This window comes from Mesoplodon bidens (assembly GCF_964165515.1).
Source record: "Mesoplodon bidens genome assembly, chromosome: 10".
Lineage (NCBI taxonomy): Eukaryota > Metazoa > Chordata > Mammalia > Artiodactyla > Ziphiidae > Mesoplodon > Mesoplodon bidens.
In genome coordinates, this window is record NC_138172.1 from 36,901,601 (window position 1) to 36,916,146 (window position 14,546).

Below are 14,546 nucleotides of genomic sequence, written 5' to 3' on the forward strand. Positions count from 1 at the left end.
GTTTTGTAGTTTTTCCTATCTCTTCCCTAGAGAACATGCAGGAAGTAGAGTCTAAAATGAGTTAATGGGCAGGAAAGGAGGTCTGAAAGCCTCCCCATTGTGTTAAACAAGTTTAACCATCAGTTTTGTGGCCTACTGGCCCTTGTCCTTTCTGGCTGCAGTTTAGGGCTGTGAGTTGCCTGGTAAGAATTAATCGTAGACCAAAGTAGGAGTAGATCAGGGAAGAGTTAGGAAAGGCTGAGGTCATGAAATTCAACAAATAATTCAACAAACACTTACTGAGCATTTGAGCCTTGGCAAGTGCTGGATGATAAAAACAGTCTTGTGAGGAACATGAAGAACTAAGCTACTCATCAAACAGCAAGCTCTGGAGCTCCAAGTGACTTGTTGTCTCCAGTTGGTAAATTTAGCTTTATTATAAATTTACTATAAACTTTATACTAAAATCACTATAATTTGCCTTAAAAAAAACAAGGCATCCCTTCTGATACCTCAAGCCCAGAGCCCACAGATGGTGGTGGAGACCTCCTTTCTGTTCCTTGGGCAGCAGTTCTCTCACTGGGACTCACCCCAAGCTGCGAACTGGGGAGGCCACAGAGAAAACACAATGCTGACTATAGGCAAACTTGTAAGATGGAGCTAAGGCTAAGAGTGATTTTTTTTTAGAAGGGAACAAGAAAAAGCAAAAGGTATACTGTAATGTCAAGCTATACAGCAATTCACGATTCACAAGGGTTCTTCTGCACACAAACATTTAATAGGAAGGTGATGGGGAACAACAAAACAGTGTTGTTGAGGCATCAGCCTAGGGCAGGGCTGGAGCCAGAGAGGAGCAATCAGGAGACTGGGCTAGAGGCAGCAGCAGTAATCAGGGCATTCACTACTCAGTCAACTCTGGGGCTCCTTCTTGGCCCTTAGTTCTCCCCCAACTTTAGCCCCTGGGCCTGTGCTTCTCCTCCAGCACGGAGGGGAGCAGGGTAGGACCTGAACTGGTCGGTCTCCAAGGGCTGCTTCAAGATGGCTGTTTAGCAGATATGAGGCTTCCCATAAGGCACTCTGCATGGGCTTTGGGGGTTGTTGAGTAGACAATCTGACATTTATGCATTAGAGACCCGGATCCAAACACAGGCTGTCTGCCCTTCCTGGCATCCTTGGCCAATGCCCTTAGTCCAGCTATCCCCATCTGGGGATAATATAGTGGGCTGTTAAGGATCCTATCTGAGGAGGCTTACATGGATTCCTAAGTTGTAAAGTGACTCTGCCAGACATTATTGACATTAGTGCTCTTTCCCTGCCTGCCAAAGGGGGACCTGGGGAGCTGGACTCGCTGCGTTCTCCCAGTTCTGACTGCCTTGTAGAAATGCTCCCCTTGAAATAGTGGGGTCAGGGCTGGGTCTGGGGGTGGGGCAGGCAGACCTGCTGTTGACCATGGTGGACGCTCACAATGCACCTGGCCCGTAAGTGGTTCTGGGATGCGATGTTTGAATCCTCAGTGGCTACTGCGCCCTTGGCCCTGGTTGTGCAAGGGAATCACGAACACAGAGACGTCGTCGTAGGACACCTGCCCTTCCTGTGTGGGACTGTCGTCCTTCCCCTGTGTGCTGTGTATCAGCATTTGGGCCAGCTCCGAGAACCTGTGGGGACCATCCTGCAGATGTACTTCGGGGCCAGAGCAAAGAGGCAAGGCCAGCCCTCAGGGAGAACTTGCACAGTGCTGGACACTGAGGACCCAAGCAATGCAGTCTAACTGTGGGGCCAAACAAGCCACAAGCCTGGAAGGCCACAGGTTAGACCATGGGTGTCTGGACCCAGAGATTTTTGGGACCCACAGTCACCCCCAGGAAGCTTGAGATAGCTCTAGTCCTGGCCAACTGTTCTCAGTCGGACTCATCTGCAGTGTTGTCTTCTCAGCCACGACTACTACTTGGTGTTTCTGCTGGCACCAACTCAGGCCCAGGCAGATCCCCAGCAGCTATAGTACCTGTGTGGGTCCTCTCGGTTGCCAGGGAGGAAGCTCCGCACCAGCCGTGCCACCTGCTCATTGGACAGGACATCCCAGAGCCCATCAGTCGCCATGACAACTACATCCTCTTCCTGCGGCTCCAGCTGGTCCATATCCAGCACAGTCACCTGCAAGTTAAGCCTAAGGTTTCCTCACTGGCTCCCTTCCCAGCTCCTGCCAACCTTGCGTAGTCTGCCTTTCTGGGCAGATAGAAGCTGGTGTAGGCTATTGCCCCCTCACCTGTGGGACAGAGAGCAAGAAGGGCTTGAGCTGAATATTTGTGTCCAGGACTTTGAGCTGATGGTCTCCTAGGCCCCGGGAGACGGCCAGTGTTCCCAGTAACCGAGCCTGGAGACAAGGGAGGTATGAGGTGACAGCAAACAGCCCCAGCAAATGTACAAGTAAAGCACACAGAGGTGGACTGTGGCCCTGGGCACCTGGGCTGAGGGAGAAACATCCTCTGACCTTGGAGCAGTCCCTAGGACCCCAGCCAAAGCTCCCCACAAGGGACAAAGGAGCTCCCACCTCTACAGGGGGCAATTTAAGAGAGATTCTTGGAGGCGCCGTTCACTGACCTGCCTACCCTGTCCATGAATCAGTGGGTACTTGAGATCCGACTGCTCCACGCACTTGTAGCTCCTACCAGGAGCAAACCCAGCATCAATCCGGGCCCTACTTACCACCTCACCACCCCCAACACAGGGCCCACCCTGCGCAGGTGGAAGGGGACTGCCCCAGGCCACACAGCTGAGCCTGGACCCCAGGGCTCTCCCCACTGTGTCCCCCAACCCCACCTCGCTCACCAGCCGCTCATGTGGTGATCCCTGAACAAAACCTTCTGCCCCAAGTCATCCCCCTTCAGTCGCCGAGGGAACTCCAGTCTGGTGAACTCGCCAGCCAGCAGCTCAGGGTAGAGAAAGGCCTGGAATAGGGAGGCCATGCTTAGATCAGGCTCCCTCTGGTGGCCCAGGAGTTGGGGCTCCACAGCCTCCCTCTGCCAAGGGCACCTACCAGCTGCTGGATCCGCTGCCGCTCAGCCTCCGGGGTGAACTCAGAGCTCAGGGGCCGTACCTCATCCCTCCGCACCAAGATGGCCCTGGATGAGGTTTTAGAGGAGAGGGAAAAGTCTGTGGGGCAGCCTCCATCCTTACCCATAGCCTCCCTCCTGCCGGCCCCTTCTCCAACCACCAGGGGCCAGTTCTGCCCATACCAATCCCTTGCTCAAAAGGCCCCCATGACTGCCTAAGGCCTGCAGGGTAAAGCCTCAGCCATCTGGCCTGGTCCCTGAGGTCTCTGACCTCCCTGGCATCTGCTGTCCGCCCTCACACTCGACACATGCTAAGTACACAATTCAGCCAATCTTCCCCAATTCTGTCTCTCGACTTCCAGCCCCCTTTCACTGTCCCCACTGCCTCTGCTGCCTGTCTGCCCACCCCACCCTGCCCACCCTCCGGGCTCACTCACCTGCTATCCCCAGCATTGGCCACATACAGCTTTCCTTGCAGGGTCACAGCCACCAGGGCTGTGCAGCCACCCACCTGGCCTGAGGCCTCCAGCTCTCGCCCGATCACCTCATCCTGGAGCAAACCAAGGCTACTTTAGCTGCTGCTTGTACTGCCAGCATACCACTGTCCCCAACCCTCACCCTACAGTTTACTTCCCCACTAGCAAGCATGGCAGTCCCAGGGCAAAGTCTAGCTATGACTCCAGGATCCCTGTAGTCAGGAGATCTAGACGTATCCCTTTGGAGGTAGGGAAGTCCTATTCAAAACAGTGAGGAAGGGAAACCAATGACCAACAGGGTGTGCAACAAGATGATACAGGAAAAGTACCTAGCATATAGTAGGCGCTGGATAAATGGGTGGGGTTATGATAACTGTTTAGTAACAAACCAACCAACCCAATCTTGTCCTCCCAATCCAAAGATCCAGGGTGATCACCATCATGTGCAGGGACACCCCACAACCCAGAGTCCCTCAGGTCCCTGAGGGTAAAACCCTCCCTCCTTTCCCAGCCAAAGGTCACACTCACACACTCCTGGAAGGCACTCTCCAGAGCCCCGACCACCAAGTCTTCTGCCCTAATGCCCTTTTCTTCCACAAACTGGGGGTCACTAGGGCAGATGCAGTGGCCGCTGAGGTGCATGGGGGGCTGAGTGGCCACCATGCCCTCTACCACGGCTTCCAGCTGCCGGCGTAGGCAGGAGTGCAGGGTGTTGGCAGCCAGGATAGCTGCAGCTGGACCACCGTGACCATCAAACAGTGCCCAGTAATGACCTGTCAGGAACTGCACAGGAAGGCTTGGCGTCAGGCTCTGCCTGGCCTCCCCAGTTGTCCCCTGGCTGAATGTAGGGCACTAGGGCAAGAACCTCAGTCTACAGTCCTGGCCCCAATGTTGGCCTCAGCCTGTAAAAGGGGCTCAGGCCCAGTTGCACTCACCTCCTCTGGGCACAAGGTCAGCCATTCCTGGTCCTCTTCAACCCCAAACTCAAATCTCCGGATGCACAGCTTCCCACAGGCCGCCTGATCCTCATTGAACTCAGATTTCTCTGCATTGATGATCCTGAGGCCAGGAAGTGATCAGTGACCCTTTAGGGACACACCTATTCCCCCCTGGGCACAGAGAACAGATTTGGAACACAGAGAGGAACCCTCCCTCTGGAGTAACAGCCCCCATGCTGTCCCTGACACACACCTGGACAAACAAATGCTGTAAATTTGCTAACTGTTAGTAACCTCACAGCTAAAGCAAAACTCAGGGCCCAGCCCATCTGGAGCTTACCTGCTGACCTGGGCTGGGAGGTAAGGGCAAGTCTGCCTGCGGAGGTGTGGGGCTTCCTTGCCTATCCCCTGTCCCATCTCAGCCAGAATCCCTGTCCAATGCTGCACAGGCCATAACCCAGGGTGAGATGTGTGTGTGTGTGTGTGTGAGGGATGGGGGGGAGTCTCCAAAGCCCAGAACGCTGGAATTCTACCCAGTGTCCCTACCTCTTTTGAAAGCCCCAGGGGGGCAGGTCCTTCCCGACCTAAGGTGGAATAGGGGAGGTTGTCAAGAGTGCGGAAGTGCCGACAAGAGGGAGTTATCCACAAGGTTGGGGAGGCGGGATTCCTCACTCAGCTTGGCCTGTTTTCTCGGTCAGCACGGGACCCCAGGCAGGATCACAGGGTGGGGGTCGGGGCCTCAGGACTGAGAGTCGCAGGGAACGGGGAGTGTCGGGGGCGGGGGCGCCGCTCGGGGCCGGGCACTCACTCGGCGTAGCCTGCGTTCCAGGGCAGCGCGCGGCCCCGCACCGGGCTGCGCACTGGCCGGGCGTCCGGGCGGCACGAGGCGTCGGCGGTGCCGGGGCTGGAGCCCGAGCCGCGCAGGAAGCGGGGCCGCCGGTAGGGCACGGGGCTGGCGCGGGGCCGGGGCGGCCGCGGCGCGGGGAGCGGACCCCCAGGCAGGAAGCGGCGCCGGAACCAGTTGGCGGACATGGCGCAGCGGCCTGGGGCTGCCCGCGGGGCGCCGGGCAGGAGGCTGGGCCGACGGCACCGCCCGCCCGACCCGGGAGGAGGAAGCGGGGCGGGGCCGGCTGGGCGGTGACGCCCCCAAACCCCAACCTCCCGCCGCCCCGGAGTCTGTGAGCGGCCTGGGTGCCATCCGACTCCTCAAGCCTCCTAATCAGCCAACGCTGTTATCAACCCCACTTTACAGGCAAGAACACTGAGGCCTAGATAGACGAAGACGCTGGCCCGGCTCACACAGGAACCTGAGCAGGCTGACGTTCACCCACACATAAGGGGCACGAGTCTTTGAGAGGGAGAAGTCCCTTCTCCCCACCCAGGGAGGCTGTAGGGGTCGATGAGAGCACACCTGGGCCTCCGGGCTGGATCAGTGTCCATGGCAGAGCCTCAGGCCTCTTCTTGCTGGGCCCGGACCTTATGCAAGGGCAAGATGGGAACAAGATGTCCTTGGAGGTGTCAGACTGACACATTGAGTAAGAGTCTCAGAGCACAGTGTTCCCTCAGGAGACCTCCATGCCTCACCCACTCGGCCTGGCACCCTCCACTCCCAGATGGGGCTTGGTGGTCACCCTGGCCTTCCTTATCCTGAGAAGCAGATCCCACCCTCAAGGCCAGGTCTCCTAAACAGCTGCCCCTCCAATCAAGATGTCCTATCTAGACAGACAGCAGGGGCTTCATTAGAGTGCAAGTGACTGATGGACAAAAGGAATCCATGGTCCCCAAAAGACTCCAACTGGTCAGAGTTCAGACTTGCGCCTAAGGGAAGTGAAAGACTTTCATCTGGGTTGGAGGCAAGATGTTGCAGCCTCTTAACTCCTGGTTACCTATCACCACTGGGTCAGCGGGGTCAGCAGCATGTTAACAGAGTGCTTTGTCACCCTCTGTCACTGAAGCCCAACTCCCTATTCAGGGCTGTTATTTCCATCTCATAACGAGGGGGACTCTGAGGCCCACAGAAGGGAAGTGTCCTGACACCCAGGGCTGTGCTGTTTCCATTATGACAGTGCAGCTGACTCAGAACCCCCAGAGGGGATTTCTCTTCCCCTTCCCTCCTCCAGGAAGGCAGGCTTGACAACTCAAAGCCCCTGAGGCCCCACAGCCCAGGGCCCAGGGAGGGCTGCAGGATGAGTCCTTACCTTCTCCTCCACACCCAAGCCCAGCATATGCTCACTAGGCTTTACTTCCTCCAGGAGGCCAGCCTTGCCCCATTGGGAGTTCCCTCCACCCAAGGAAGAAGGTTCCTGGGGCAGGGAGCTGTGCCCAACAGCCCCTCCCTCAAATGACTCAGTTCCAGGGTAGCCTGGGAGCTAATTTACTGACCCCACCATGTGTGTCAGGCCCCAAGCACTGGGCACAGGAGTACAGTACTAATGGAAATGAGCTCCCCTGCAGTGATGGTGGAAGTCCTGGTGGATGGTGCTTGATCCAGCTGGCAAGGGGGAGGGGGAGAAGTCAGAGAAAGCTTTCCAAAGGACACCTGAGCTACAACCTGTCATCAGGACAGAAATGGACCAGAGACCCAGAGTGGGGCAAACCCAATTCTATCAGTGGGGTAAGCTACTCATCCCACCAGCCAATGGCTCAGAAGCTGTTAAAGTCTAAAACTAGAGGAAACAATGCAAACACAGTTTATTCCCCAAACTCACCATCTTGGACTCCCCTGGGTAGATGAAGATCCTGTCCTCTAGGTGTATTCAGAGAGGCTCCTGGCAGCCAGGTGTCACAGGTGGTCTGTTGCCCAGCTTAACTATTTTAAGTTTTCAGAGCCATGTGGAGCCCTATGGCAATCCCATCCTCCCTGTTCCAAGCTGACCTAAGTGTTCCTCCGGTGCTACCAAGGCTCCTCTGGCTCCCTAGGCTCCTGGGAGCCTCTGCTCTTGCCTGGATCCCAAGCCTGACTTTCTTGGTTTACTCCGTCATTTTGCTGAAGCACATCCTCTAACAACTTTCCAAGAAGGTATGACTGGGTCCTGGTAATTTTCTGGGTCCCTGCAATTCTGAAAGTGTTTGTATTCTGCCTTTGCTTTTTTTTTTTTTTTTGCGGTACGCGGGCCTCTCACTGTTGTGGCCTCTCCCATTGCGGAGCACAAGCTCCAGATGCGCAGGCTCAGCGGCCATGGCTCACTGGCCTAGCCGCTCCACGGCATGTGGGATCTTCCTGGACCGGGCACGAACCCGTGTCCCCTGCATCGGCAGGCGGACTCTCAACCACTGCACCACCAGGGAAGCCCTGCCTTTGCTTTTTTTTTTTTTTTTTTTTTTTTTCCGGTACGCGGGCCTCTCACTGCCGTGGCCTCTCCCGCCGCGGAGCACAGGCTCCGGGCACGCAGGCTCAGCGGCCATGGCTCACGGGCCCAGCCGCTCCGCGGCATGTGGGATCCTCCCAAACCGGGGCACGAACCCGCGTTCCCTGCATCGGCAGGCGGACTCTCAACCACTGCGCCACCAGGGAAGCCCCTGCCTTTGCTTTTGACTGATATTTTGGCTCAGAACTCTTTCTGACTGTTCTGTTCATTGTTTTTTGGCTGTAGCTGCTGCTGAAATCCAGTGCCCCTGTCATTCCCAGGCCTCTGGATTGGCTTCTGTTTGCCTTTTTTTCTCTCCAGAAGCCTCCAGGCTCTTCTGTTTCCTGTGTCTGAAGTTGTAGGTGAGGTTCCTTGGGGTGGGTCTGTCTTCATTTCTGGGTAGAGTCCTCCCTGGAGGCCATGCAACTCCTCACTCTCCAGTTATACCCTTATCCTGACACCCTTCTCCCAGCTGCTCGAAGGAACCCAAGCCTGCCCCCTCCTGGCCGGAGACCTTGCCTAAGCTAACTCAGTCAGCATGTGAGGGATGGAGGCGGGGGAAGGAGCAAGCTTAGAAAAAGGAAAAAGATTTTTATGCTATGTTTTTTTCATTCACCATGAAAAGAGCTTTTGTTGAGTCCCATATCTGTTCTTTTTTTTTTTTTTTTTTTGTGGTACGCGAGCCTCTCACTGTTGTGGCCTCTCCCGTTGTGGAGCACAGGCTCCGGACGCGCAGGCTCAGCGGCCATGGCTCACGGGCCCAGCCGCTCCGCGGCATGTGGAATCTTCCCGGACCGGGGCACGAACCCGTGTCCCCTGCATCGGCAGGCGGACTCTCAACAACTGCGCCACCAGGGAAGCCCCCATATCTGTTCTTAACAAGATTTATTTTATATTTAATTCAAAAAACTTAATACATTTCACTATGGCTCAAACAGTTCCCCTCTCTGAAGACAACCAATATTACTAGTTTCTTGTGGGTCCTTCCAGAGATGTCGGGGTATTCTGTGCAAGTTCAAGCAAAAAAACAAAAACAAAAACATGTAAGACCAGAAATAACAAGTGCTGGCAAAAGAATGTGGAGAAAAGGGAACTGTTGTGTATTGTTGCCGGGATGTAAGCTGGTGTAGCCACTATGGAAAACAGTATGGAGGTTCCTCAAAAAATTAAAAATAAAACTACTATATGATCCAGCAATTCCACTTCTTGATATTTATCTGAAGATTTATCTGAAGAAAACAAAATCACTACCTCAGAAAGATATCTGCCTCCACCATGTTCACTGCAGCATTATTTACAATAGCCAAGACATGGAAACAACCTGTGTCCATCAATGAATAAATGGGTAAAGAAAGTTTATATATATATATAAAATATAGAATCTATATTATATAGAATCTATATATTATACAGAATATATTTATTATATATTCTATATACTATATAGAATACATGTTTAATTTATTATATATATTCTATATATTTTATATTTTCAGCCATAAAAAAAGAAATTCTGCCATTTGTAACAATGTGGATGGACCTTGAGGGCATTATGCCTAGTGAAATAAGTAGACAAAGAAAGACAAATACTGCTTGATCTCTCTTATACGTGGAATCTATGAAACAAAAAACAAAACCCAAACTCATAGATACAGAGAATAGATTAGTGGTTGCCAGAGGTGGCGGGACAGGAGGTGGTGGGAGATGGAGGCAAAATGAATGAAGGGTGTCAAAAGGTACAAACTTCCAGTTATAAGATACATAAGTCCTGGAGATGTCCTGTACAGCATGATGACTATAGTTAACAATACTGTATTGTAGGGCTTCCCTGGTGGCGCAGTGGTTAGGAATCCACCTGCCAACGCAGGGGACATGGGTTCGAGCCCTGGTCCAGGAAGATCCCACATGCTGTGGAGCAACTAAGCCCGTGCACCACAGCTACTGAGCCTGTGCTCTAGAGCCCGCAAGCCACAACTATTGAGCCCATGCTCCACAAGAGAAGCCACTGCAGTGAGAAGCCTGCGCACTGCAACAAAGAGTAGCCCCTGCTCGCCACAACCAGAGAGAAGCCCGCATGCAGCAACAAAGACCCAATGCAGCCAAAACAAAAAACAAAAAAAAAACTGCATTGTATATTTGAAAGCTGCTAAGAGAATAGATCTTAAAAGTTCTCATCACAAGGAAAAAAACTTGTAACTCTGTGGTGATGGATATTAACTAAACTTATTGTGGTAATCCTTTCACAATATATGCATATATCAAATCATGTTGTACACCTTGGACTAATACAATGTTATATGTCAGTTATATCTCACTTTAAATAAATGGATAAATAAAAATTATATAGATACATATGTTAAATCTTTCCTCTTCCCCTACTTTTCTTTACCCAAATGATAGCATACTCTACACTGTATCCTGCACCTGAAGTTTTCACATAAGATACCTCTATCTTTTTGTATCAGTCCTTGAAGAGCTGCCTTGTTCCTTGTGAGGGCTGCAGAGCAGTCTCTGCAAATATGCAGACTTTATGTAGCTAGCCCCCCAATGATGAACATTTAGATTGTTTTCAATTTTTTGCTTTATAATTTTTTGTGTGGGCATATTGGTAGGATCAGCCTAGTAACGGAACTGTTGTGTCAAAGGCATTCATTGTTCATAGCAACACTATTCATAATAGTCAAAAGATGGAAACAGGGGCTTCCCTGGTGGCGCAGTGGTTGAGAGTCTGCCTGCCGATGCAGGGGACATGGGTTTGTGCCCTGGTCTGGGAAGATCCCACATGCCGCGGAGTGGCTGGGCCCGTGAGCCATGGCCGCTGAGCGTGCCCGTCCGGAGCCTGTGCTCCACAACGGGAAAGGCCACAACAGTGAGAGGCCTGAGTACCACACACACACAAAAAAAAGATGGAAACAACCCAAATATCCATCAACTGGATGAATGGATAAACAAATTGTAGCATATACGCACAATGGAATACTATTCAGCCATAAAAAGGAACGAAATGCTGATACATGCTACAAGGTAGATGAACCTCCAAAACGTTATATTAAGAAGTCATATACAGGACTCCCCTGGTGGTCCAGTGGCTAAGACTCCATGCTGCAAATGCAGGGAGCGCAGGTTCGATCCCTGGTCAGGGAACTAGATTCCAGATGCTGCAACTGAGAGTTCACATGCCACAACTAAGATCTGGTGCAGCCAAATAAATATTTAAAGAAGCCATACACAAAAGGTTGCATATTTTATGCTCCCATTCATATTAAATATCCAAAATAAGTAAATCCATAGAAAAAGAGGAGTAGCCCCTGCCCGCCTCAACTAGAGAAAGCCCACGTGCAGCAACAAAGACCCAATTCAGCCAAAAATAAATAAATAAATAAATTTATTTTTAAAAAAGAATGTTTTGGAACTAGACAGAGGTGGTGGTTGTACAACTTAGTGAATGTGCTGAATTGTTCACTTTAAAATGGTTAATTTTATATTATGTGAATTTCACCTAAATTTAAAGGGGGGGAGGGAATATACAATAATTTTGTAGATATTGTCCTACATGAAGGTTGCACCAGTCTATTTCCCCATCCTTTGACCGTTGCAATTTTTTATTAAAGTTTTTAATCTTTACCTATAAGTAAAAAATATGCAAGTCTAGTTTGATTTCCATTTATCTTTTTAAAATTAATTAATTAATTTTTATTTATTTATTTATTTTTGGCTGCATTGGGTCTTCGTTGCTGTGCGTGGGCTTTCTCTAGTTGAGGCGAGCGGGGGCTACTCTTCGTTGCCACACACAGGCTTCTCATTGCAGTAGCCTCTCCTGTTGTGGAGCACAGGCTCTAGGCGGGTGGGCCTCAGCAGCTGTGGCATGTGGGCCCAGCAGCTGTGGCTCGCGGGCTCTAGAGCACAGGCTCAGCAGTTGTGCTCATGGGCTTAGTTGCTCTGAGGCATGTAGGGTCTTCCCGGACCAGGGTTCGAACCCATGTCCCCTGCATTGTCAGGTGGATTCTTAACCCCTGTGCCACCATGGAAGTCTCTGATTTCCATTTATCTTAATAGGAGAGGATAACCAACTTCTCACAGGTTTGAGAGACACTATTTGTAGTTCCTTTTCTGTAGATGGTCTTTTTGTATCTTGTGCCCAGTTTTCTACTGGGCCATTGGTCTTTTCCTTATTGATTATGAGAGCTCTTTATATATTAGGGAAATCAGCTCTTTATTTTGAAATGACTTGCCAGTACATTGTAGCCAGTTACAGTTTTATGTTTGTTTTGGTTTTTTTTTTTTTTTTGGTACGCGGGCCTCTCACTGTTGTGGCCTCTCCCGTTGCAGAGCACAGGCTCCGGATGCGCAGGCTCAGCGGCCATGGCTCACGGGCCCAGCCGCTCCGCGGCATGTGGGATCTTCCCAGACCGGGGCATGAACCCGTGTCCCCTGCATCAACAGGCGGACTCTCAACCACTGTGCCACCAGGGAAGCCCTGTGTTTTGGTTTTGATGGTGGGTTTTTCCACCTAGACTTTTTATTTTTAATGTAAATAAATGTTTTTTTTCTTATGGTTTCTGGGTTTGGTGACATACTCAGAAGGACTTCTCTACTCTAAGATTTTACAATCTTCTCCCTTTGTTTCTTCAGTATTTTTATACTTCACTTTAAAAAAAACATTTAAATCTTTGATCCACCTGAAAAATATATGTTCCAATAATTTCAATGGCTGACTCTTTGTTGAGAAACATCAGCAAGAAAGGAGCAACCAACCTGCTCCTGGACACTCTGATCATCCCTAGACTCATTTGAGGAGCTGTGTGCAGCTTTCTCATCTTTCTGCCTGAAACCAGATCTCAGCCAGAGATGGAGTCTGTTTGGATATTCCACTGGTCCTTAGGCTCCTCGCTTGCATCCTAGGCTCTGAAACTGTGCAGGACTGGGCTCCAATCCCAGTCTCCCAGGAAGTTCCTTTCTCTGGTTAAACCCTCATCACTCAGGTGTGAGACAGTGATGGAGGTGATGAGGGCCACTGCCCAGCAGGATTTCTCATCCTTTGTTCCAATTTGAGTAAAGGAAACTAAGGTTCTTGGGGACACTCACTACCTTATGACTTTGATCGAATCACTTTCTCTCTCCAAGCCTCAGATTCTTCATCTGTAAGGAGACAGTAACACCTACCCTGTAGGGCTGTCATGAGGATTAAGTAAATGTGCCCAGTCATAGTTAGTGTGCAACACGAAGACTCATAGTTCATTCAGACACTTTTTTTATTTGGCAAATATTATCGAGCACCTACTAATCCTGGGCACTGTTCTAGGTGTTGGGGATAGAGCAGGGGCAAAAATTTAATGACTGGTGGGGGGAAAACAATAAACAAATAAGCAAGTAAATATATGAATCAGATAGTGATAAAAACAAAAAGAATGATGCAGGGTGGGGCCAACCAGGTATCAGGGGAGACCTTGATGTTAAGGTCTTGATTTTAAGGCCATGTAGTTCACCCAGTGATGGACATTTTAATAGGGAACATAACCTTACTATTTTTCATCAATCTGTTTTCTTGGTTAAGTCCTTTTTCCAAGAGGTCAAGGTTTTTATGGTTCTGTGGAATTGCCAAGTGTTCTTGTGGAGGTGGCCAGGTCTGAGAGTTGATGTAACCAGTGGCTCTGTGTTGTTGGCCTCATCAGGGCTGTGACAGATCTCAGAGTTGGGGGCACTTGCCTACGAACTGTTCTCCCAAGGGCTGGCTGCAGGGCCGCACATGGTTTTTATGTTCCACTGTGAGTGCTAGGGTGGCCATGGTGAGCCTACTACACAGGCCCAGTCCTCAGGGCGTGCACAGGAAGATGAACAAGAAAACCCTTCAATTTTGTGTGAGTTGGACTCTCAGGAGACAAGAAACCCAGGGTCTGGGGCACACAGAGGAGGGCTCAATTCTGCCTAGTTAGGGTGGGGTAGAGGGAAAGGGAGCAGGGAGCTCAAGCTGGGGCTAGATAACAGGCAGGCCACATCATCCATCATCAACTCTCAGCAACCCCAGCCCCCAAAGCCCGCCTCCTTTCTAATCCTCCCATCCAAAGTCCCAGGACAGGCTCTGATTGGACAGACTGGCATCATGTGCTCATCCTGACTCAATCACAGTGGCCTAGAAGATACATTATGTTGGTAACAGCAGGCAGGGGCTGATGCCAGAGAAGGCAAGTCTGCTGTGTATGGAGCCAGAAGTTGATTAGGAGTTGGGAATTTTCTCAGACTCATCAAGCTCTGACCCTCCTTCAACCTCTGGGCCTTTGCACACGCAATTCCCTCTTCTCAGAAAACTTTTCCCTCGCTCTACCAGGCTTTCCTCCAGGTCTCCGCTCAAATATCACCTCCTCCTAGTGGTCTCTTACTCTGCACAGGGCGCTCGCAGCCACAGACACAGCTCATCTGCTGACTGCCTAGTAGAATGTGGGTCTGGGCTCCCACTGCTAGGGCAGGGCCTGCGGGCCGGGACGCTTCGAGGAGCCCAGGCCCCCCAGGAGGCGCTCAAGAAACGTTTCAGAGGAAAGGGATGCCACTCAAACACACGCGCGCCCATGCACACACAGACCACACCCGCCCCCCGCCCGCTTTAAGGCCACAAGTTGGGGTACGCGTGGATCCCACCCACCTACAAACCCACCTGGCCGGAACTCACGGACACACCCCAGCCACAGACCACTCGGATCACGGTGCACATGCTCAAACACGCGTGCGCCCCCACACGCTCGGTCACACGCAGGCCCTGTT

At 51.4% G+C, this 14,546-nt stretch overlaps 1 protein-coding gene across 2 annotated transcripts; it reads right to left on the reverse strand.

The window, feature by feature from the left end:
* Nucleotides 1-735: 735 nt before the first annotated feature.
* Nucleotides 736-5,503, reverse strand: PPM1M (protein phosphatase, Mg2+/Mn2+ dependent 1M). 2 transcript variants are annotated; one of them, XM_081246713.1, is made up of 10 exons: nt 5,252-5,503; nt 4,441-4,564; nt 4,034-4,288; nt 3,467-3,579; nt 3,014-3,098; nt 2,806-2,924; nt 2,578-2,641; nt 2,243-2,350; nt 1,982-2,130; nt 736-1,634 (listed from the first exon to the last, which is right to left on the reverse strand). In XM_081246713.1, exons 1-10 carry the CDS (start codon nt 5,473-5,475, stop codon nt 1,490-1,492), a joined length of 1,386 nt encoding a protein of 461 aa, XP_081102839.1. In that variant the 5' UTR covers nt 5,476-5,503; the 3' UTR covers nt 736-1,489. The 2 variants fall into 2 exon arrangements, with proteins under 2 accessions (XP_081102839.1, XP_081102840.1); XM_081246714.1 differs by lacking the exon at nt 4,034-4,288.
* Between the last annotated feature and the right edge of the window lie 9,043 nt (nt 5,504-14,546).

What these genes read in the sequence shown, in the direction of transcription:
- PPM1M (XM_081246713.1), bottom strand. Translation starts at nt 5,475, where the DNA reads ATGTCCGCCAACTGGTTCCGGCGCCGCTTCCTGCCTGGGGGTCCGCTC. An exon ending in GATCACCACATGAGCGGCTG is followed by an intron (nt 2,642 to 2,805) that starts GTGAGCGAGGTG and finishes TGCTCCTGGTAG; the next exon opens with GAGCTACAAGTGCGTGGAGC. An exon ending in TTCATGGACAGGGTAGGCAG is followed by an intron (nt 2,351 to 2,577) that starts GTCAGTGAACGG and finishes CCTTGTCTCCAG; the next exon opens with GCTCGGTTACTGGGAACACT.